Source organism: Sceloporus occidentalis, unplaced genomic scaffold (assembly GCF_023333645.1).
Source record: "Sceloporus occidentalis isolate IW3139 unplaced genomic scaffold, rSceOcc1.0.p SCAF_1, whole genome shotgun sequence".
NCBI lineage: Eukaryota > Metazoa > Chordata > Lepidosauria > Squamata > Phrynosomatidae > Sceloporus > Sceloporus occidentalis.
Window position 1 is genome coordinate 142376360 of NW_028316981.1, and position 23950 is coordinate 142400309.

At 42.6% G+C, this 23950-nt stretch overlaps 1 protein-coding gene across 1 annotated transcript; it reads right to left on the reverse strand.

Annotated features, from left to right (window-relative positions):
• Window positions 1–1730: 1730 nt before the first annotated feature.
• Window positions 1731–12588, reverse strand: RPL38 (ribosomal protein L38). The gene is made up of 5 exons (XM_089540111.1): window positions 12509–12588; window positions 12268–12295; window positions 7514–7574; window positions 4740–4862; window positions 1731–1809 (listed from the first exon to the last, which is right to left on the reverse strand). Exons 2-5 carry the CDS (start codon window positions 12268–12270, stop codon window positions 1784–1786), a joined length of 213 nt encoding a protein of 70 aa, XP_089396237.1. The 5' UTR covers window positions 12271–12295; window positions 12509–12588; the 3' UTR covers window positions 1731–1783.
• Between the last annotated feature and the right edge of the window lie 11362 nt (window positions 12589–23950).

The window sequence follows — 23950 nt, forward strand, 5'->3', positions numbered from 1 at the left end:
CCTGCCCTCAGGATTACAATCTAAAAGACACGAAACAAAAGGAGAAGGGAATGATGGAGGGAAAGGGGATGAGGTCCAGTGGTTCTTCTCTCCCTCGAAGGCCTGGACCAAGCCAGATGGATTGGAGGGAGGGCTCTATCTAACTAGGCTGTTGTTAGATAGGACAAACCATGTAGTAGTAAAATTCAATGTTTTTTTCTCTCTTAAAAGGCTTCAAGCCTCTATAGAAAACACACAACCTTGCATACTGAATGTTAAGTAGCTGCTTAAAAAAAGTAGCTGCTGTACGTTTATACCATTTAAATTCAAGTACTATACAGTAGGGTACTTCATAAATTTGATTGCTCTCTCCCTTTAGCAAGTTGAACCCTATGTCAATTTCCATACTTATCCAAGGATTCAAGGTCTCATCACACCTGCAGAATAGTTATAAAAACATTTTACACTGACTTTCCTTAATTGCTATGTGATCTTTAACAGTTCTTTTCTTCTAAAAACATCAAGTTCTGTACAAACATTCCTTTCACAAAGTGCAACACATGAATTGTATTGTAACAAATCCCTGGAGTCCCCAGAATATGGCCCCCTCAAGCCTCTGATACCATGAAATAACTTTATTTAAAAATAATCACAGTCCCCACCACCCAAGAAAGCCTGCAAATCAACTGAAAATACTACACCACTGTAGATTTTGTGCAGCAGTGCAATCTGCTACAAAGGTGGGGAGATGACTCCCCTCCCCAAGCTACAAACCATGCTCTAGAGCAGTGGTTCTCAACCTTCCTAATGTCGTGCCCACAACCCTTTAATACAGTTCCTCATGTTGTGGGGACCCCAACCAATGATTTTGGTTCCTAAGGCCATCAGAAATATGTCTTTTCCGATGGTCTTAGGTGACCCCTATCAAAGGGTCATTCAACCACCACCACAGGTTGAGAATCTCTGCTCTACAGGGAATGAATTACAGGTTAGGCTGGATATGGAGCAGCCCAAATAAATCCCACCTCAAAGTTAGACACAGGCACTTTGTATCTAAATGCTATGCCTATGAATTCCATACTGAAAGAGTTTCAAATGTATTAGGGAACGTTTTGAGAATGAATTTGGGAATTCATTTTAGTATTAGAAAAGGCCAAGTAAAATGGTGAAAGGTCTGGAAACCTTGCCCTATGAGGAACGACTCAGGGAGCTGCGGATGTTTAGCCTGGAGAAGAGGTGGTTAAGAAGTGATATGATAGCCCTGTTTAAATATTTGAAAGGATGTCATATTGAGGAGGGAGCAAGCTTGTTTTCTGCTGCTCCAGAGAACAGGACCAGGAACAATGGATGCAAGCTCCAGGAAAAGAGATTCCACCTCAACATTAGGAAGAACTTCCTGACAGTAAGGGCTGTTCGACAGTGGAACACACTCCCTCGGAGTGTAGTGGATTCTCCTTCCTCGGAGGTCTTTAAGCAGAGGCTGGATGGCCATCTGTCAGGGATGCTTTGATTTGGATTTCCTGCATGGCAGGGGGTTGGACTGAATGGCCCGTGCAGTCTCTTCCAACTCTATGATTCTAAGTAAGGATTACAACCTCCCTCCCTCTTAATATTAGATGCACATTATTCATGGAAGTCTTCAGAATTACAGACTGGAGTTCACAAATAGTTGCATCTTCCTAATGAAAAGTACAGCATGAACAGGAGCCCACCCAAACTACCTGTTAGAAAAGATGACACTGAGAAGGAAGAACAGTTAACTTCTTTATTACAATCCATAGGCCAAATTCCAGAAATGACTAGTTCACTTCAGTTCTTTCACAGCCAGACCTAAAGAGAAGGAAAATAGAAAAAATAACAAATAAAGATGTGAATCTGCTCCCCTAGCTTCTGCTTGTAAGGCCAGCAAGTCCTCAAGAGTTTTCACTACAACCTATACAAAATCACTGTCTTGATAGTGTGCTCCCAAGAGTGTATGCAAGAGACTTGTAGGTTGTTGGCGTGTGAACTAGGTGACCTCAATGTTCAGAGGACTTTTCTTGTATGTATGCCATTGTGGATTGGTGTGAAATGTCAGTGAATATCCAATGTGTCATCTGTTTTCAGGTTGACCTATCTGTACTTACCCACTGGTTTTCTGTCCCCACAAGTGATATTTAAAAACAGGATTCTAAATGCAAACCTCATTAGTCCAGCACTTCTACAAACTCTGGGGCAAAAGTTAGAATTTCCCTTCCTGCCATAATTCCAGTGCATTCTGACTAAAAGAACAGCATTACTTTCCAATGAATTTCCCCTGAAATAGGTTTCTATGTACTCTGGTTTCTAATGCAACTCCAAATAATGGTGCTCCTTCTGATTCTTTCATTGGTAAGTTTCACTGGTTTAGTTGTAACGTGGGGTACTTAAAGTGATATTAGAGCATGCTTTTATATGTTTAAAACTGATCCATAGAGAAGAAATACATTTATATTTGTTAACCAGAGAGCACAGACATTTCAACAAAAACTAGAGCTTACCAATTAAGTCTCAGTAATACAAAAAAAATAAGGCCATACTTTACTTTCCCATAGGGCGCAGAACACACACACACACACACACACACACACACACACACACACACACCACTGCATAGGAATTAAACATGCTCATGTTCAACTGGGCAATGCCCTTATTTTTCATCTCAAGAGAAAAAGCTGTTCTATAATTGTTGTTTTTTTAAAAAACCATAGTATAGAATTCTCTTAACATTCTATTTTTAGCCAACACACTTTAATCCACATTGTTCTCTCAGCTCTTTTGGGAGAAATGTAGATTATTATTGTTGTTGTGTGCCTCCAAATAATTTTTGATTTACGGTGAATTTATCATATGATTTTCTTGGCAAGTTGCCATTGTCACCCTGAGGCTGAGAGTGTGACTTGCTCAAGATCACCCAGTGGGTGTTTATGTTCCATCAGGGAACTGAACCCTAATCTCTAGAGTTGTAGTTCAATACTCAAAACCACTACACCATGCTGGCTTTCCTAGATGAATTTAAGTTTGATTTTTAGATTAAAATTTCAGATGGAAACAAACTACTGTATATACTTGTGTACAACCTAACCTCATGTATAAAATATTCTCACCGAAGGCAGCTTCCATAGAATGATCAGAATCTTCTTTTCTCAGAAGGTTCCTAAGGCTGAAACAATGGTATCCTACCATTATTTTTATCTTAGGGTGTATCTAGATTGTAGAAATAATGCAGTTTGACACCCCCTTGAGTGCTGTATTTCAATCCTAGAGAATCCTGGGATTTGTAGTGTTATAAGCTATTTAGCCTTCTATGCCAAAGAGTGCTGATGTTTCACAACATCCCAGGAGCTATGACAGTTAAAATTGTGTCAAACTGTATTATTTCTACAGTGTAAACGCACCCCTTATTCACCGAGTGAAAGATAGCTATACGTGTGTTGGATTACGTCTAGGTAACCAATGGATTAATGCAGAGAAATTCAAGAAAGAACATGATCTTACAGAGATGTGACCTTTTGTTCAAAGCAAAGTTTGAAAATCTACAAAGATTCCACATTTTAAAGCAGTTTTCATTGTTGTGCTTAAATTATTTTTTGATGGGCTTGGACCTTTTAAAACCATGTTTTCATCTGCTCCTTACAACCACATTTATTTTATTGTATTTATTATACCTTTCAAATGGCTTTGTAAAAATAGATTAAATTGTTGTTTTAACTTTTATTGCTAGTTCAGTGGAGAAAAGCAAGGCATGATTTAAATCTGAGGTGTGAATGTGGACAATGTGTAGACCACCAGGGCTTTTTTTTTTTATGGCTCTCAAAACTCCCCATTAATGTGATTTCTTTCAATAGAGAACTGTGCCTCAAAAGACACAGGTTCATGACTAAAACAAGGTGTGGGATCATACTGCACCTTGTTTTAGCATTCAAAACCATTTCTGATAAATTGGAAGTGCCTTTTGTAGCTCTCAGCAGGTCCAGAACATGAAATGGGTGCAAAATGTCCCTTGTAATTTCTACAGCCTCGGTAATTTCCCAACTACTTTAAATAATTTGAATGTCATTCTCTAAGAAGGTAATTCAGTAAAGCAACAGGCACATGCATTGTGTTTTAGAATATTTTTATAATGTTCCGAGACAGTTCAAAATCTCTGTTATTATAAACCAGTATATTTTATTTGGTCTAACAGCTATGCCTGCTTTTTCAGGAAATTATATGGAAACATAATGGAAAGACTATTTGAACAAAATTAACTATTTTTTTTCTTGCTGTTTTAAGACCATCTACCTTGACTTTCACCTCATTTTTTAAATATTGCTGCATGAATTGAAATGTTAATCAAACATTTCTCAGTACACCTTTGAGGTCACTAAATTGCTAAGTACGTGATCTCAGATCTTTGTGCCAGATAATTTTTTTGTACTGAAATATCCCCCCCCCCCCCGAAACTGCAGTAAGGACATTACCATTAAACCAGAGGCCTGAATTCAGCTGCTAGTTCCAACTAGAACAGAACCACTAAATGAATGTTAAATGATGAAGCAAAATACACATAAATCTTGTTGGTTCAACAGGACCAGTATATTTGGAGCTAACAATAGGAATCATGCCGAAATGCCCAGATCATTCTGTTAGCATCAGACAACAACAGATAGAAAGTGTATGAAACAAACATAAGGGAAGAACCAGATGGCTACTGTCAAGGCACTAGTGTTCTTCCATATCCCTTATGGTTCATTTACCTGGTGGTAGAGACTGTTTCAGTTTTTCAGCCTTTTCTTTATCAGTGATGACCAATGTATACAGATATCGGCTGCACCGCACCTTGAACTTCACGTTATCTTTGTTCTTCTTGATCTTGACAGCTACAATGTCAGAAAGCTGGGGTTAGCACTATATACTCAGCATTCAAACAACAGGCTGGCCTATAGAACATCAGAACCACAGCCTTGTATATTAAAATCCTCCCTTTCAGACAAACCATTGAATAATTAATACAATATGCTTCATTCTATGGTAAGCAAGTTACTGTAGGCAAGTAACACCCACACACCAGAGGTTTTTGGTCTGTTTGTTCTCATGAAAAGTGTACTCTCTAGCCTGTTCCTCTGTACTGAGCTTGAAATAAGGCTTTCATTGGGGAGGGGGCAGACTGTAAATACACATACATTAAAAAAATACATAAAAGTGAACCAAATTCTGGACTAGCTTTGCTGTCATTCACACTATTTAAAAATAAACACATATACCTACATATATAAACATGAGAATGCTGAACCTCATAGCACTCACCTCATTATTTAATAATGAGTGCTAACACATCTTTATAGCTCTGTGTTTTATTTCTATCCTTCAAAACCACTACAAAGAAGGTGTTTGGTTTTGAACAAAATATAGTGTGAAATCTAATTTGTTTCTGGAATATGACTTGGGTGGAAATAACTTTCATAGAAATTTTTGAAGAGATTATGTCCTGGGCAGCAGCTCTAGGCACATAAAGCTACTGAACACTGTTACAAAGTGGCATGGGATCTAAATGCTCCATCCCAAAAGTTGCAAAGCATAATTATTTTGTGGACAGGCTAAACTGTCCATTCTCCTTTTTAGCTTTCAAGAAAACATTTCTACAATGTCACTTAGTATGTCTTAGAAAAGAAACAAACAAACTCCTCTGTCCATTACTTAATGCACCATTTGAAGTATCAGTGATGTTTTATGCACTACTAGAGGCATTTTCTCAAGCTTCTCAATCACACATGGCTTATACTTGCTGGTAATGCAGCATCACATCACTTGTTATTTTTCCTCATGCTTTTCATGAGAACTATCTGAATAGTGAAAAATTCTATTTACACAAAACCAGTGAATCAGCTTAAAGAAAAGGTGGGATACAAACAATGCTATGTTAGGGCCACACCAAGGTGTCTACAGTTGAAATATACTCATGGCATACCAAGCACAGCTACCACTTTAGATGAAGCTGCTCTTTTGGTGGCCAACAAAAGTCAGTTTTGCACAGAGTGGATCAGGCAGGTCTTGTCTTAATGACAAAGATACTCATGCCACCTTCTTGGAGCAGCATAAATGTGAAAAAGTTAAGAAACACAGCAGGCATTCCATCTGTAACTGGGGAGGAAATCAAGGAACCGGTGAACATGGAGTTCAACTTAACAGCAAGGATGTGCCATTCCCCAACAGTTCCCTAAAGCTACTCCCTTTTTATTTTTAAAATAGGCATGATTATTTTTGCCCCCAAACCAAAGAAAAAGCCCTCCCCAAACACTCGAAAATACCCCACGCCACCTCCACAAACATGTCTGACTATTTCTAAACATCATTTCTCTGTGTAGCCCTCTCAATTGCACAAGAAAACCGAACCATTTGGACTTGCTGTGAGGTTTATCTGTGTGGTATATGAAGGGGGATATTGGCCCACAGTTCCCATACAGTTGCCCACTCTGATTTAAAGGTTGTACATGTCTCACTCGAAAGAATAACAACTGGATTTAGGAGACGGCAACTGTTTGTTACATTTATATTCTGTCTTTCCTGCAATGAGTTCAATGTTTAAAAAATCTTATGAAGTCTACTATGCAAATCTGCCTCCAAATGATCAACATTTTACAGAGAGACAGATGACATGCCACAGAAGAGCCCATGAAGCCTAATTGTTGGATTAAGAGTGAGGCAACCTAGGTTCAAATATCTGCATAGTCATATAATAATAATTAATAATAATAATAATAATAATTTGTTTTATTTATATACTGCTATTCCAAAGATCATAGCGGTGAACAGCAAGTAATCTAATTAGCAAGTAAGCTAATTTGCCCCCAACAGTCTGGGTACTCATTTTAGCGACCTCGGAAGGATGCAAGCCTGAGTCGAGCTTGGGCCCTTTTGCTGGTCTTGAACTCGCAACCTTGTGGTTTCGAGTGAATGGCTGCAGTACAGGCATTTAACCACTGTGCCACCAGGGCTCCTTCAAACATTCGCCAACAGTGGCTCTCTTCTGTGCTTCTTTATGTCCTTTGCTAGGCATACAAGGTAAATACCCAACCCAGGAGTTTGTTAATTTTATTTTCCTGGTTTTGATATTATTGTATTTGTGTATATGCACATGTGGGCACATGAGATAGAGAGAAGTTCAAATGAGAAGAGAAAACGATTTCTGCTAACACCCAAGACACACAAGCCAAATCTGGACAGTACAATGAGCATGCCAGACTCCCAATAAGAGCTTCCCATTTTTACAAGAATGAAGTCTTTGTGACAGAAAAAGGAGATTAGTACTGGTGTTTAATAACAAGCAGCATCACTCTCACAAAGCAGCGGACGGTACCAGAGATGTTGAGTGAATTTCACTTACATGCTGCTTTTCTTCCAGACTGCAACCTAAGATGGCTCCCAAAAAGAAAGCAGGACAGGAGGTATAGAAAATCTTTAGGGCAGATACTCCCCACAAAACAAACCAACAAACCACAGGTAAGGTACTGATCTAAAGGCCATTACTTACATTTAGCATCTTTCCTCCTGGCTGTCAACAGAAAATCTTTGATCTCTTCAATTTTGCGAGGCTGCAATAAATAAAGTAGATCAGTTTTCTGTCCTAATCATTTCTACAGGACATTTACACAAATTTTGTTTCATCCACAAAAATATTATTATGTATGAAATTATCTTCAAGCTATGTGTATAAGGTATATGTGAAAAATAAATGAATTTCACATTTAGATTTTGGCCCCATCTCCAAGGTATCTCATTATGTATATGCAAGTATTCCAGAACCTGAAGAACTCTGCCCTCAACGGCTACATGAGGCTGGCTTATAGCTGAGCGTATACGTTAATTTACTACCCCCGTATGATTTCTAACACCATTGCCTGATGGTGAAGCCAGTGGAGCTTTGAAAGCTTGCGTGATGCATTTTGGTTGGTCCAATAAGAGTGTCACTGTTCCACACAGCCAACATGACTTCCCCTAGATAGGAGCACAGGGCTGCTTCACAATACTAACGACAGAGGACGATGTTAGTCCCAAGCAGGCAGTGTTGAAATCCCCGCACATCCACAACCTTAAACCCTTACAACAATTCTATAAAATACAGTGGGCCCTTGCTATCCACTGGGGTTGGGTTCCAGAACATTTGCCCATAGAGAATCACTGGGGATATACACTGAAGAATCCTTGCCCATAGAGAATCACTGGGGATATACACTGAAGAATCCTTGCCCATAGAGAATCACTGGGGATATACACTGAAGAATCCTTGCCCATAGAGAATCACTGGGGATATACACTGAAGAATCCTTGCCCATAGAGAATCACTGGGGATGTACACTGAAGAATCCTTGCCCATAGAGAATCACTGGGGATATACACTGAAGAATCCTTGCCCATAGAGAATCACTGGGGATGTACACTGAAGAATCCTTGCCCATAGAGAATCACTGGGGATATACACTGAAGAATCCTTGCCCATAGAGAATCACTGGGGATATACACTGAAGAATCCTTGCCCATAGAGAATCACTGGGGATATACACTAAAGAATCCTTGCCCATAGAGAATCACTGGGGATGTACACTGAAGAATCCTTGCCCATAGAGAATCACTGGGGATGTACACTGAAGAATCCTTGCCCATAGAGAATCACTGGGGATATACACTGAAGAATCCTTGCCCATAGAGAATCACTGGGGATATACACTGAAGAATCCTTGCCCATAGAGAATCACTGGGGATATACACTGAAGAATCCTTGCCCATAGAGAATCACTGGGGATATACACTGAAGAATCCTTGCCCATAGAGAATCACTGGGGATATACACTGAAGAATCCTTGCCCATAGAGAATCACTGGGGATATACACTGAAGAATCCTTGCCCATAGAGAATCACTGGGGATATACACTGAAGAATCCTTGCCCATAGAGAATCACTGGGGATATACACTGAAGAATCCTTGCCCATAGAGAATCACTGGGGATATACACTGAAGAATCCTTGCCCATAGAGAATCACTGGGGATATACACTGAAGAATCCTTGCCCATAGAGAATCACTGGGGATGTACACTGAAGAATCCTTGCCCATAGAGAATCACTGGGGATGTACACTGAAGAATCCTTGCCCATAGAGAATCACTGGGGATGTACACTGAAGAATCCTTGCCCATAGAGAATCACTGGGGATATACACTGAAGAATCCTTGCCCATAGAGAATCACTGGGGATATACACTGAAGAATCCTTGCCCATAGAGAATCACTGGGGATGTACACTGAAGAATCCTTGCCCATAGAGAATCACTGGGGATGTACACTGAAGAATCCTTGCCCATAGAGAATCACTGGGGATATACACTGAAGAATCCTTGCCCATAGAGAATCACTGGGGATATACACTGAAGAATCCTTGCCCATAGAGAATCACTGGGGATATACACTGAAGAATCCTTGCCCATAGAGAATCACTGGGGATGTACACTGAAGAATCCTTGCCCATAGAGAATCACTGGGGATGTACACTGAAGAATCCTTGCCCATAGAGAATCACTGGGGATATACACTGAAGAATCCTTGCCCATAGAGAATCACTGGGGATATACACTGAAGAATCCTTGCCCATAGAGAATCACTGGGGATGTACACTGAAGAATCCTTGCCCATAGAGAATCACTGGGGATGTACACTGAAGAATCCTTGCCCATAGAGAATCACTGGGGATGTACACTGAAGAATCCTTGCCCATAGAGAATCACTGGGGATATACACTGAAGAATCCTTGCCCATAGAGAATCACTGGGGATGTACACTGAAGAATCCTTGCCCATAGAGAATCACTGGGGATATACACTGAAGAATCCTTGCCCATAGAGAATCACTGGGGATATACACTGAAGAATCCTTGCCCATAGAGAATCACTGGGGATATACACTGAAGAATCCTTGCCCATAGAGAATCACTGGGGATGTACACTGAAGAATCCTTGCCCATAGAGAATCACTGGGGATATACACTGAAGAATCCTTGCCCATAGAGAATCACTGGGGATATACACTGAAGAATCCTTGCCCATAGAGAATCACTGGGGATATACACTGAAGAATCCTTGCCCATAGAGAATCACTGGGGATATACACTGAAGAATCCTTGCCCATAGAGAATCACTGGGGATATACACTGAAGAATCCTTGCCCATAGAGAATCACTGGGGATATACACTGAAGAATCCTTGCCCATAGAGAATCACTGGGGATATACACTGAAGAATCCTTGCCCATAGAGAATCACTGGGGATATACACTGAAGAATCCTTGCCCATAGAGAATCACTGGGGATGTACACTGAAGAATCCTTGCCCATAGAGAATCACTGGGGATGTACACTGAAGAATCCTTGCCCATAGAGAATCACTGGGGATGTACACTGAAGAATCCTTGCCCATAGAGAATCACTGGGGATGTACACTGAAGAATCCTTGCCCATAGAGAATCACTGGGGATGTACACTGAAGAATCCTTGCCCATAGAGAATCACTGGGGATATACACTGAAGAATCCTTGCCCATAGAGAATCACTGGGGATATACACTGAAGAATCCTTGCCCATAGAGAATCACTGGGGATATACACTGAAGAATCCTTGCCCATAGAGAATCACTGGGGATGTACACTGAAGAATCCTTGCCCATAGAGAATCACTGGGGATATACACTGAAGAATCCTTGCCCATAGAGAATCACTGGGGATATACACTGAAGAATCCTTGCCCATAGAGAATCACTGGGGATGTACACTGAAGAATCCTTGCCCATAGAGAATCACTGGGGATATACACTGAAGAATCCTTGCCCATAGAGAATCACTGGGGATATACACTGAAGAATCCTTGCCCATAGAGAATCACTGGGGATATACACTGAAGAATCCTTGCCCATAGAGAATCACTGGGGATATACACTGAAGAATCCTTGCCCATAGAGAATCACTGGGGATATACACTGAAGAATCCTTGCCCATAGAGAATCACTGGGGATATACACTGAAGAATCCTTGCCCATAGAGAATCACTGGGGATGTACACTGAAGAATCCTTGCCCATAGAGAATCACTGGGGATATACACTGAAGAATCCTTGCCCATAGAGAATCACTGGGGATATACACTGAAGAATCCTTGCCCATAGAGAATCACTGGGGATATACACTGAAGAATCCTTGCCCATAGAGAATCACTGGGGATATACACTGAAGAATCCTTGCCCATAGAGAATCACTGGGGATGTACACTGAAGAATCCTTGCCCATAGAGAATCACTGGGGATATACACTGAAGAATCCTTGCCCATAGAGAATCACTGGGGATGTACACTGAAGAATCCTTGCCCATAGAGAATCACTGGGGATGTACACTGAAGAATCCTTGCCCATAGAGAATCACTGGGGATATACACTGAAGAATCCTTGCCCATAGAGAATCACTGGGGATGTACACTGAAGAATCCTTGCCCATAGAGAATCACTGGGGATGTACACTGAAGAATCCTTGCCCATAGAGAATCACTGGGGATGTACACTGAAGAATCCTTGCCCATAGAGAATCACTGGGGATGTACACTGAAGAATCCTTGCCCATAGAGAATCACTGGGGATGTACACTGAAGAATGCTTGCCCATAGAGAATCACTGGGGATGTACACTGAAGAATGCTTGCCCATAGAGAATCACTGGGGATGTACACTGAAGAATGCTTGCCCATAGAGAATCACTGGGGATATACACTGAAGAATGCTTGCCCATAGAGAATCACTGGGGATATACACTGAAGAATGCTTGCCCATAGAGAATCACTGGGGATATACACTGAAGAATCCTTGCCCATAGAGAATCACTGGGGATATACACTGAAGAATCCTTGCCCATAGAGAATCACTGGGGATATACACTGAAGAATCCTTGCCCATAGAGAATCACTGGGGATATACACTGAAGAATCCTTGCCCATAGAGAATCACTGGGGATATACACTGAAGAATCCTTGCCCATAGAGAATCACTGGAGAATTCGTGCCCATAGAGAATCATTGGAGAATCCGTGCCCATAGAGAAACATGGGCAAGTAGTGCTTCTCTATGCGCATGCGTGACTCTTCCACGGGGAACCGCATTCCCCCCTTAACAATAAAGCCCTATGGGTAAACGTATCCTCCAACGTCTCCCTACGGGCGAGTACTGTCCCCCGAGATCTGGCCCCCTCCCCTTCACTCACCATGGTGACGGCTCCTGGCGGCGGTTCCCTGCAGGAGAGAAAACAAAATGGCAGCCTCAGAAGGGGAAAGGGGAATGGGGGCGCCTCCCTCCGAGGGGCCTCCCCCGCCGCCGCCTCCCCCGCTCGCCCCCAAACCCTCCCCGCTGGGCTCCTGGCCACCCGCGCCTTCTCTTCGGCCCCCTCGCCGGCTCCTGGCCGCCCCCTCGGCCACGGATGGCGCCGGATCCAAACCGCCCCTTACCGAGAAGCTCAGCGCTGCAGCCCTACCGTCCCAGAGAAAAGGGGAAGCCACTTCCGCATCCGGGTACTTAAACCCGGCTTCTGGAGGGTTGAGCTACGGAAACGGAAGCAGACCAAATTGGTTGGAGGACAGGAGTGTGTGTGAGAACGCGAATTAATTTTGAGAATGGGAGCGATAGGGTTTGAAAGAAGCTCCTATTTGCTATAGGAATAGTAAAGGCCAGTGAGCGCAGGAATAGGATACTGGGAGCTGGGTTTGAACCCCTGCTCTGCCAGGGAAGCCCACTGGGTGACCATGGGCAAGTCACACTCTCTCAGCCTCAGAGGGAGGCAAAGGAACAAATCTTGCCAGGAAAACCTTATGAAAGGTTTGCCTTAGGGTCACATTAAGTCAGACATGACTTGAAGCCCCACAACAACAAAGTAATTAATCTTAAATATTGTAGTGATGTGGTTATGTTCATTAGGTCAGCACTGTTGTTGTTGTTGTTACTGTGTGCCTTCAAATCATTTCTGACTTAGGGAGACCCTAAGGTAAACCTAACACAAGGTTTTCTTGGCAGGTTTCTTCAGAGAGGGGCTTGCCATTGCCAACCTCTGAGGCTGAGAGAGTGTGACTTTTGCCTTAGTGATGTAAACTGCTCACTTGGAATTCAGCCATTGCTTCTGTGCATATGTGCCTTGGAAGTGAACCACAGCAATACTGGTTAATCACAGTAGTTAGAATTGATCTTTTAGCTGCAGTAAAACTTTGGCTGTATTCACACTGGAGAAATAATCCGGTTTAAGTGCCATGGCTCAATGCTGAGGAATTCTGGGCCACAACAAACTACAATTCCCAGAATTCCACAGCATTGAGCCATGGCACTTAAACCGGATTATTTCTCCGGTGTGAATACAGCCAAAGTTTCATTTTTATCCCACCTTTCTCCCAGAAAGGGACCCAAGATGGCTCACAAGATTAAAAAAATAAGATGTACATGTGTATTATGTTTGTCTTGTTTGTATGTCTTCCTTTTTTGTATTAAAACTTAAAAAAAGATTAATTTTTTTTAAAAAAAACCTTTACAATAAATTTTTAAAAAACAATTAAAACCATCTAGTTAAAACAGTATAAAAACCAACATAAAAACATACAAAAGTGAAAAACATGACTAAAACACACACACACACACCCAGCAATATAGAACCACCCTGGAATGGCTGCATCCACCTATACTGTAGAAATAATGCAGTTTGACACCACTTTAACTGCCATGGACCCATCCTACAGAATCCTGGGATTTCTAGTTTGGTGAGACACCAGCACTCTTTGGCAGAGAAAGCTAAAGACACTGGAAAACTACACATCTCGGATTCCATAGGATGGAGCTGTAGCACTTAAAAGTGGTGTTGAACTGCATTATCTGTACAGTGTAGATTAAGCACCCATGATGTTCAATTTACTTTGTCAGCAATATTACATTCTGTCATGGCCATTACACCCAAAAAAGCTCTAAATGTAGTACTGAGCCTCTAAGACTATTTAAATACAAAATTTAAATTCAAAAAGGAACTTTAAATTGTCCACAATATATATGGGTGAATGAGTACTAGTGGTGCCATAAATACTATAATATGGCAAAAGGTTCTCATGATGATGTTTTCCAGGAGACATGCATGAGATTTTTTAAAAAAAATTTACACTGAGGCTGTGTCCGCACTGCAGAAATAATCCAGTTTGACACAGCTTTAACTGCTATGGCTCAATGGTATAGAATTCTTAGAAGTAGTTTTGTGTGACATTTAGCCTCCTCTGTCAGAGAGCTCTGGTTGTACTACAAACATAACCAGGAGCAGCTTTGGCCAATTGTGAACTGGTGACACATGAACGTACATTGCACTCAAACATTTATTTGCCATCTAAGAAAAAAGCATGGAGGTTTTTTGCCACATTCAGACAAAATAAACACAAAACACAGTGTGTGAAGTGCCACAGATGGTAACAGGAGCATATGTAATTATGGGCCCATACAGACAGGCCAAAATAAAGCTGCTTCTGGTCACTTTGGAGGTATGCTGTTTAAATGATGCATGCCTCCTAAGAGTCCGGAAGCTGTGCCAAAGCCACACTCCAGTCCTTAGGATTGGAGCATGGCTTTGGCACGGCTTATGGATTCTTAGGAGGCATGCATCATTTAAACAACATACCTCCACTGTGGCCCAAAGCAGCTTTATTTTGGCCTGTCTGTACGGGGCCAAAAAAGAACAATCTAAAGCTGCTGCTGTTTCTCTTCCTACTCCTTAGGATGCTTTCAGTCCAGGGTAATTTTACAATCACACTCCCTTACCCCTAGTAGTCAACAATTCCTGGTGTTTATCTTTTTCGGTTTGCAGCCCTCCTGAAATTTATTTCTTCCAACCTTTTTTCTCACCAGTTGTACAGCACCATTCAGTCATGACTGGAAGGGACTCTTTGGAGATTATCGCACTGCATTCTGAGAACGTTCCGTATCATCACGTGATGAGAACGTTCCTGGAACGGATATTACTGCATTAGCAAACTAGAACGTGATCAGAACATGATCAGAATGGCATTTTACCGCACAGCAATTCCTGAAACCGTTCCGAGAACATATTCCACCAAGGCCGCCTCCGTCTCCTGATTGGCTGAAAGAATGACAGGCAGGGAGGCAGGGAAGCAGGCAGGCGAGCGACTGCAGTGAGGGAAGGGGTGTGTGTGTGAGAGAGAGGGGGGAAAGAAGGAGGGAGGGAAGGGAGGGAAGAAGGAGGGATCGGGAGGAAGGCAGGGAGAAAGAGAAATGGGGAGAGATGAGCCTTGCAAGTTACATCCCAAACCTCCTTTGCAAGGCTGGGAAGAAGGAGGAGCTCCATGCAGGTCTCTTCAAGCCGAAGGAAAGCAAGTTGCCAGGGAGGGACTGGGCCAATGGCAGAGCCCCGGCAGCCATAGCAGCTCTTTAAACCGGTTAGAAAAGAAGAGTCCTCTGCTGTCATCCCAATTCCCCATTTTGGCTGCTTGTCACCCTTTTGCCTCCTGTGTGTGTGCACATGTAATGTGTGCCTTCATAGAATCATAGAATCATAGAGTTGGAAGAGACCACAGGAAATCACAATCAAAGCATCCCCAACAGATGGCCATCCGGCCTCTGCTTAAAGACCTCCAAGGAAGGAGACTCCACTACACTCTGAGGAAAGAGTGTGTTCCACTGTCGAACAGCCCTTACTCTCAGGAAGTTCCTCCTAATATTGAAGTGGGATCTCTTTTCCTGGAGCTTGCATCCATTGCTCCGGGTCCTAGTCTCTGGAGCAGCAGAAAACAAGCTTGCTCCCTCATCAATGTGACATCCCTTCAAATATTTAGACAGGGCTATCATATCACCTCTTAATCTTCTTTTCTCCAGGCTAAACATCTCCAGCTCCCTGAGTCGTTCCTCATAGGGCAAGGTTTCCAGACCTTTCACCATTTTAGTCGCCCTCCTTTGGACACGCTCCCTGCCATCCCTGTTTCCTGCAGGCTGCCAGCACAGGAGCCCCGCTGGACATGACACCAGAACCCCCCCCCCCCCCGCAGAAGCAGCCAGACTCTCTCCCTCTTGCTCTCTGCTCTGGCCCCCCTGTTTCCCCTCTCTCTTTCTCTCTCTTTCCCTCCTTTCCTCTTCTCTCACTTGTCCCAACTTTCCTCCCTTCCCTCCCTCCTTCTTTCCCCCCCTCACACACACACACACACACACACACACACACACACACACACCTTCCCGCACTGCAGTCGCTCGCCTGCCTGCCTGCCTGCCTCCCTGCCTGTCATTCTTTCAGCCAATCAGGAGACGGAGGAATGAGAGAATGGATTTGAGAACGGATAAGAATACCGCACACACCTCTGTTGGAACGTTCTCATCACGTTACAGCTCTCTGGGAACACATTCAAATCTGTACCCTCCTGGAACACATGTGGAACACATTTAAACGTTCTGAGAACCCGATTGGAACACATACGTGCGGTATACTCAAATGTGTTCCGTTCTCATCACGTGATGAGAACGGTCTCAGAACGCAGTGCGATAATCTTCCAGGTGTGGAAACAAGCCTAACCTAATGACAAAGAACATGTGAGGAACATGTTATGGGTGAGCCCTATAATCTTGTCATTTTCCATTCTCAACCAGTAAGCTAGGATTCTGGAGAGCAGGGTTTGATTCTTGCTTGGCCATGATGAAAAGCTACTGGGAGACCTAGGCAGGTCACACTCTCTCAGGATTTGGAGAGGTTGAGAATGGCTTTCTAAAGTGTGCCTAGAGTGGTTATGGCCTGTGACTTTTGTTGCCTGAAGGAAAGGACGAGATGGTGATTCTTTCTTATTTTCCCCACATTTTCCCTACATTCTCTGTCTCCCTGCTATCTGACACTGCCTAGTGGTTGGGCTGGCCCTGGGTGAGATTTGAACTGGGAAGCAGTATAGTCTGCCAGCTCTTTCCATCTAAATATAAATAAGTTTATTCAGGACAGTATACCTGTCTTGTCTTTCCTCTTTCTGCTACCTGTAAGTTACGTGCTGCTGAGAGAAAGCAAATGGCTCAGGGTCTAATAGTGATCTGATGGGTGGGATAGAGGTTTCCTCTGAACCTGGTCTCCCTGGTTAGATGTTCAGCATGCTGTCCACTACATTATTTTGTCCAGAGCTTAGCAAGAACTGTGTTTAACAGCTGGTGGCTTAAATGGAGGTAGAATTCAAAGACCTAGCCCTGTTAGTCTGGAATATCAGTATGCAAAGGGATCTTGTACTACCTTTGAGACTTAACTGTGCAAAAGAAGTTGTAGCATAAGCTTTCATTTTACACATGGGCTGCATCCACCACTTTAACAGCCCTGGCTCAATGCTATAGAATTCTGGGAACTGTAGTTTTGTGAGATATTTAGCCTTCTCTGTTAGAGAACGCTGGTGTCGCAACAAATTACAGTTCCCAGAATTCTATAGAATTCAGCCATGGCAGTTGAAGTGTAGTCATACTGGATTATTTCTGCAGTGTGGATGCAGGCTCGGTCTACTAACTTCAGATGCATGGAATGAACTCAGGAAGGACCTTTACAATAAGGCAAGGATACCATAGAAATGCAAAACTTGTGGGTATGGTGATGAGGTGATAAGTTCAGTTTTAACTATGGTTGTTGAGGGACAAAGGCAAGAGGAAATATATTGCCTAAGGCCAGGATGGATAGATGGCCATGTGAATGGAGGAGAGAGTTTTGGAATGTGGCCTGTGCAGGCTGGGAACCAGAAAAGAGATATGTTAAACTGGCTAAGAGTGTATTCATGATGCTGGGGGTGCTAACCAGTGTTATGGTTAGTGTGCCAAGAATCCATTGTCTCTGTTCAACCTACTGCTGATGGATTGGAGTGACAAAACTGAAATTGCCAATGTGAAGTCAAAATGTCACTTCATCACCACACCCACAAATTTTTAATTTCTCTGACTAGTCTGATTATAAAGGTCCTTCCTGGACAACAGTTCACTCCATGCATCTGAGGAAGTAAACCAAGTCTTTGAAAGATTATGGAACAACTTCTTTTGCACAGTTAATCTCAAGGGTGCTGCAAGATCCCTTTGCATAGTTAAATGGGTGTAGGCATCCACCTGGGCATTACTTTATGATGTGAATGCACGCCAGCGAAGCACACCAAGGCCTATGTTTATTTGTACACTCTTTCAGGGGGTTCTGGAGGTTGCATGCTAGCCAGAGCCAAAGCAAATTATTGGCAGTCTTCCCTTTTCTCTCCATTTTAGGCACTCTCTATCCCCATCTCCTGCTACTTTTCCATGCAGCAAACTACTACAGTGGGCCCTTCCCTTACTCAGGGATCCATTCCACCCCCCCCCTCGCATAAGGGAAATACCACTTATGGTGGAGCCCCATTAAAAATAATGGGGCTTGTGCCCGCGGTGCGGCGCGGCGCACATGCTGTTGCTTCTTCTGGAGCAGCTTTCAGTGTATGCCGAAAGCCATGTATGGTGCACCCGTGTATGATGCAGGTGCACTGTACTCTACAAATTGATCACTCCCTTTCTAGATGTCTGAACAGACTGCTCACAGAACAATCTGTGAAATTGGGCTGAACCAAAGGTTTCCAGTCATATACCCTCCAACTGTCCCAATTTGGCAGGGACAGTCCTGATTAATCTTCTAACATCCCACTTTTTCAACTGCTTTTCAAATGTTTCACTTTTTCTCTCATCCTTTGCTTCACCTCTTTGTCCACAGCTTATTTCAGTTGCTGCAGACTTGAGTTGAAGGTGCAAAAGTTTGCACTGAGTTGACTCAGTGGGGGGTGGGGAGAGAAGGAGGAGGGATGGAATCTTACTCTTCCCTGTATATTTATACAAAAGCAAACTGCTGCAGCCTCTCCTAGCTTGAGTGTTTTCCCCCATTAAAAACTTTTGCCATCTTAACCACATGTTCATGTTACTTGGTCACATGTGTCCTAGTTTTCATCTGTGAAAAGCTGAAGGGTATGCAGTTGACCACTTGTGCTTTATGGAAGTGAACTGCCTTCCTCAGCCTGCTGTTCTCCAGATGTTTGGGATTAGTTCCCACCAGCTCCAGACATCATGACCTGTGGAGTACTGGGCTTCATACTTTGGACAACCAATTTGGAGGACACTAATTTGGGGAAAGCTGTGGTTCCAAACACAGGTAAGGCTTAATGTGTATCCCTGGTAAGCATAGGGTTTATTTCTTTTGTTTTGTTTCTCATTCTACATCTTGTAGCAAAATAAAATAATCTTGTATGTGTGCAGTAACACCGTTAAGACACAAGAGGGCACTTTGAATACAACTTTAAAATAAACCCTTTCTTTTAATAAAAAATACTCAACAGTGAAAGTATGCATAAGTGCCAGTGCAAGTTGGCCTTCATGGAAAGCAGGACCTCCTGATGGTTGTGTTTTTTCTCTCATTTAGCATCATAAAAGTTCCATAGCTATATCCTTAGATGGCATTTTATGGAATTAATATCATCTGTAAGGGGCATTGATAGATGTAGATAAGGTCTTCCTATGCAAGTCTTAGGAAATGATAAGGTTGCTGAGGGATTAGCTAAGCTGATGATTACTTAAAGCAATTATCTGCTTGTAAAATGGAAATACTTTAGTCTTACAATAGCCTTTAAAGGTGCTGCACATTTTTTTCAGTTTCATTGTAATGCAAGAAGCAAGGCTACATCTAATAAACTGAAAGGATTCTGGATTTAATCAAAGGCAGAAAATGATGACATTTTGCATTTTGGGTGGGCAGCAACATTATGTTCCCAAGAGTTTCTAATTTTTCTTTTATCTGTGACTGATAATGTAACTGTGTATCAAGTTTTCGCTTACATCTATATCTTGCACAAGTCTGAGAAGTACTGTATATACTCATGTACTGTATAAATCTAGAAATTTTAGCTTAAAAATTGACCCCAAAATCCTGGGTTAATTTATCAATGGCCTGTTACAGACAGCCAAAATAAAGCTGCTTCGAGTCACAGTGGAGGTATGGTGTTTCAATGATGCATGCGTCCTAAGAGTCCAGAAGTCGCACCAAAGCCATGCTCCAGACTGGAGCGTGGCTTTGGTGTGGCTTCTGGACTCTTAGGACGCATGCATCATTGAAACACCATACCTCCACTGTGACTCGAAGCAGCTTTATTTCGGCTGTCTGTAACAGGCCAATGAGTCAATCTAAGTACTGTACCTTAACTCATCTCAAAAAAGGAACTATCCCTTTCTCTAAGTAGAGTAGCGAAAGGTGAGAACTTAGTCCATTCCTGGAGAACCTAACAGAACCATCAACTACCTCTACTCTTTCTGCCACAGTGCTGCTTCTAGCCTTTTTGAATGCCTGGGTGGGAAAATACCAGTGGTGGCTTTTTGACACTTATGCCCAAGGAGTGCCGAAGGAATAGAGAGGGCCAGTGCTTCTTTTAGGTTCTCCCAGGATGGACCAAGCTCTTGCTTTTCACCATGCTGCTCAGAGAAAGGGATTGTTCCTTTTTTGATAAGAGATAAGGTATAATATTTACCTTACTTATTTTGATAAGAGTTAGTGCTGTAGCTTAATTCTTGCCTTTGCATCCTTTTTTGACATGTGCACATTTTCTTAGCCTCACCTGCACCTGGTCACCTCCCTCAAACATCGCACAGCCATGATTTACTATAGTTCACTCCTCATTTGTTCAACTTTTAGAATGAGAATAAACAGTTATACCTGCTGGAATTTTGTAAGCTCTTTGACATAATTTTGCTTTGTTTCATCCTTTGCATCCTTTGTTACGTGCCCCTAAGTTTCACCATTGATTTATCCACAAGTCATATGAAAATCCATAAATCCATTTCAGTATCCCAGTTTGGCCATGGAAACCCACTGGGTGACCTTGGCCAAGTCATACTCTGTTAGTGTCAGAGGAAAACAATAGCACACCCTCACTGAAGAAACTTGCCAAGAAAACCCCATGATAAGGTTGCCCTAAGTTGGGAACCATGTGAAAACACACAAACAAAAATCTAGGCTAATGCTCTTTACTGGCTCTTAACCCATTCACACATAATATTGCCACCATGAAAAATGGTTGTGGCTGCTGCCATACCTGGGTTCAGACCAGCTTAGGATTCCAATCCACCAACGTTCTTCCGATTGCAAAGTGACTGCGTGATCTGCTTTTATTTCTAATGGAGCACCAGTCAGATCAGAAGGAGCTCCCTCCCTTCCAATCTTGCCTGGTGAATGAGTTCATTTATAGCCAACCTTTCTTCTCTTAGTAAACTTCAGGCAGCATCCATTTGCCCATTTCCTTTGTTCAGGAAGAAGTAGACTGAGGCTGCATCCGAACTGCAGCTTATATGAGAACTGAAGACTCAATTCCTTTCTGGTTCTGATCTATAATATGCTTAATTCCTTTGCTGGCTGCCAATTCTGGGAGATGTAGTGCCCCAAAAGGAACTTTTCCAAGCTCTGAGTGTTTTGCTGGAGGACATCCACCCCTGCCTTGCTTGTCATCTCTTTTGATCCTGTGGCCTTGTGGGTGCTGAAGGAATCTGAGATCCAGCCAGGAATCCAGGCAATTGTGTGAAGATATCCAATCTTGGGGCAGAGATGTTTGAATCTGATAGATCCTAAGTGTTCCTGGCAGAGCAGGGATTTGCTGGAATTTTGAGTCAGGGAAGGTGGAATGCTCTCTTACTCCAAGGACAGCAGTGGTTTCTATCTGAGCAAGGCAGGTCCCCGATAGAATTGGCTACCAATGTGGGATAGTAGTGGTTTGAGCATTGGACCTAGACTCTGGAGAGCAGGGTTTGATTCCCACTTGGCTATGGAAACCCACTGGGTGACTCGTGACCTTAGGTGAGTCACGCACTCTCAGCCCCAGGAAACCTCATGTTATGTTCACCTTAGGGTCACCATAAATTGGAAACAACTTGAAGGCACACAACAACAACAACAACAACAACAACCATCACTACCACCACCAGGTGGTTTCCTATCCTTCTCTGTTAGAGCTCTGATGCCAGAACAAACTATTGTTCCCAGAAATCCATAGCATTAAGCCATGGCAGTTAAAGTGTGGTCAAACTGGATGATTTCTGAAGTGCAGATACAGCCAATGTTTCACAAGGATTTGTGCAAGAGTTTTTGTGTGATTTCTCATTTGTACTACAGGTTGAGTCTCCTTATGTATAATGCTTGGGACCAGAAGAGTTTTGTATTTCAGATTTTTTTTTGATTTTGGAATACCTGTATTTGCATATACAGTGAGCCCTTCCCTTATGTGGGGAATCCGTTCTGGACCCCCTTCCCACATAAGAGGAAAACATGTATGCTCGAGCCCCAGCATACACTATTGGTTTTTCCATGGCGTGGCTTCAGCATAAGCTGAAAGCTGCGTATGGCGCGGGCACATTGTACCTACATAATGAAATATCTTGGAGATGGGACCCAAGTCTAAACACAAAATGCATTTCTGTTCCATATATACCTTGTACACAAAGCCTGAAGGTAATTTTCTATAATGTTTTTAAATAACTTTATGCATGGAACAAAGTTTGTGTGTACTGAATCATCAGAAAGCAAAGATATCACTCTCTCATCTAGCCATAAAAAATTGTTTTTTAGACTATTTTGGATTTCTGAATTACAGATAAGAAAGCCTCAATCTATACAGTATATGTTGATTTCTCCAAATTGCCTGGAGTGTTGTTTGGACTCATGGGAATCAGCCTGGGGTCTGTAAGGGCCCATGGATGTCATATGCCTTAGTCCCAGAGGATGGCGAGACGTCCTCCCTCTGTTCCAAGTGCCACTGCTGTGGCCTCTGAGGGAGAGAAGAGCAGTACACTTCTCCTGAACTTAAGCCTCTCCTCCACTGCTATCTCATTTTCCTTGTGTGTCATGTCTTACTGAGAGCCAGTATGGCGTAGTGGTTTGAGTGTTGGACTATGGAGATTATTGCACATGACTTTTCCCCAATGGGATACACACATATTTAACTGTCAATGACAGATCATAATGGTGGAAAATCCCATCCATGAAAAGCCACAGGACAAGCATGAGCTACATACGGGTTGTATATGGGTTGCATACACCCAGTCATGGGAGAATGTGATAAGATCCATCATTGACAGTTAACGTCGCATGTGATAATCTTCTATGACTCTGGAGACCAGAGTTCAATTCTCAGCTTGGCCATGAAACTACTGGGTGACCTTGGGCAAGTCACATGCTCTCAGCCTCAGGGGCAAGCAATGCCAAACTCTCTGAACAAATCTTGCCAAGAAAACCCCATGATAGATTCGCCTTAGGTTCGTCATAAGTCGGAAATGACTTGAAGGCACACAACAACAACATGTCTTACTAGATTGTAAGCCTGAGGACAAGGAACTGTCAAATTAAAAATTTGTAAGCTGCTATGGGAGGGTTTTTTGGCAGAAGCATGGGGTATAAATAAATAAACAACCCCTTGCAATAAATTACCCCTTGCAAGTTACTCCAGCTGGAACTACCTTTTATTTTTGCAACCACACTGGAGGAATTTTGACCAGGCAAGCAATGGAAGAAGGCAGTGTTCCATTTCTTGTAACCTTTTAAACTGAGATTAAACTTCTTCCTAAAAATACTTTAATCTAAACGCGAAAGCTTCTGCAGAGTTCTCACTGGGAACAACAATGATATCTCTCATCTTACAAGACTCCCAAAGCTCTGAACCACCCATGCCATATCTGCCACAGCAAAGGAAATGAGGACATTTCCGTACATCTAGGGAAATGATTTTGAAGTAGGGAAACATCCATCTTCAGCCTAAGGGAGATGGCATCTCCCAATCTATCAAAATGTGATGGAGAAAGGGAACATTAGCTACAGAGAAGCGTACCAGCCCTTCAGAGAGCAAGGGACATGGGGCCAGCCTATCGGCTTGTAT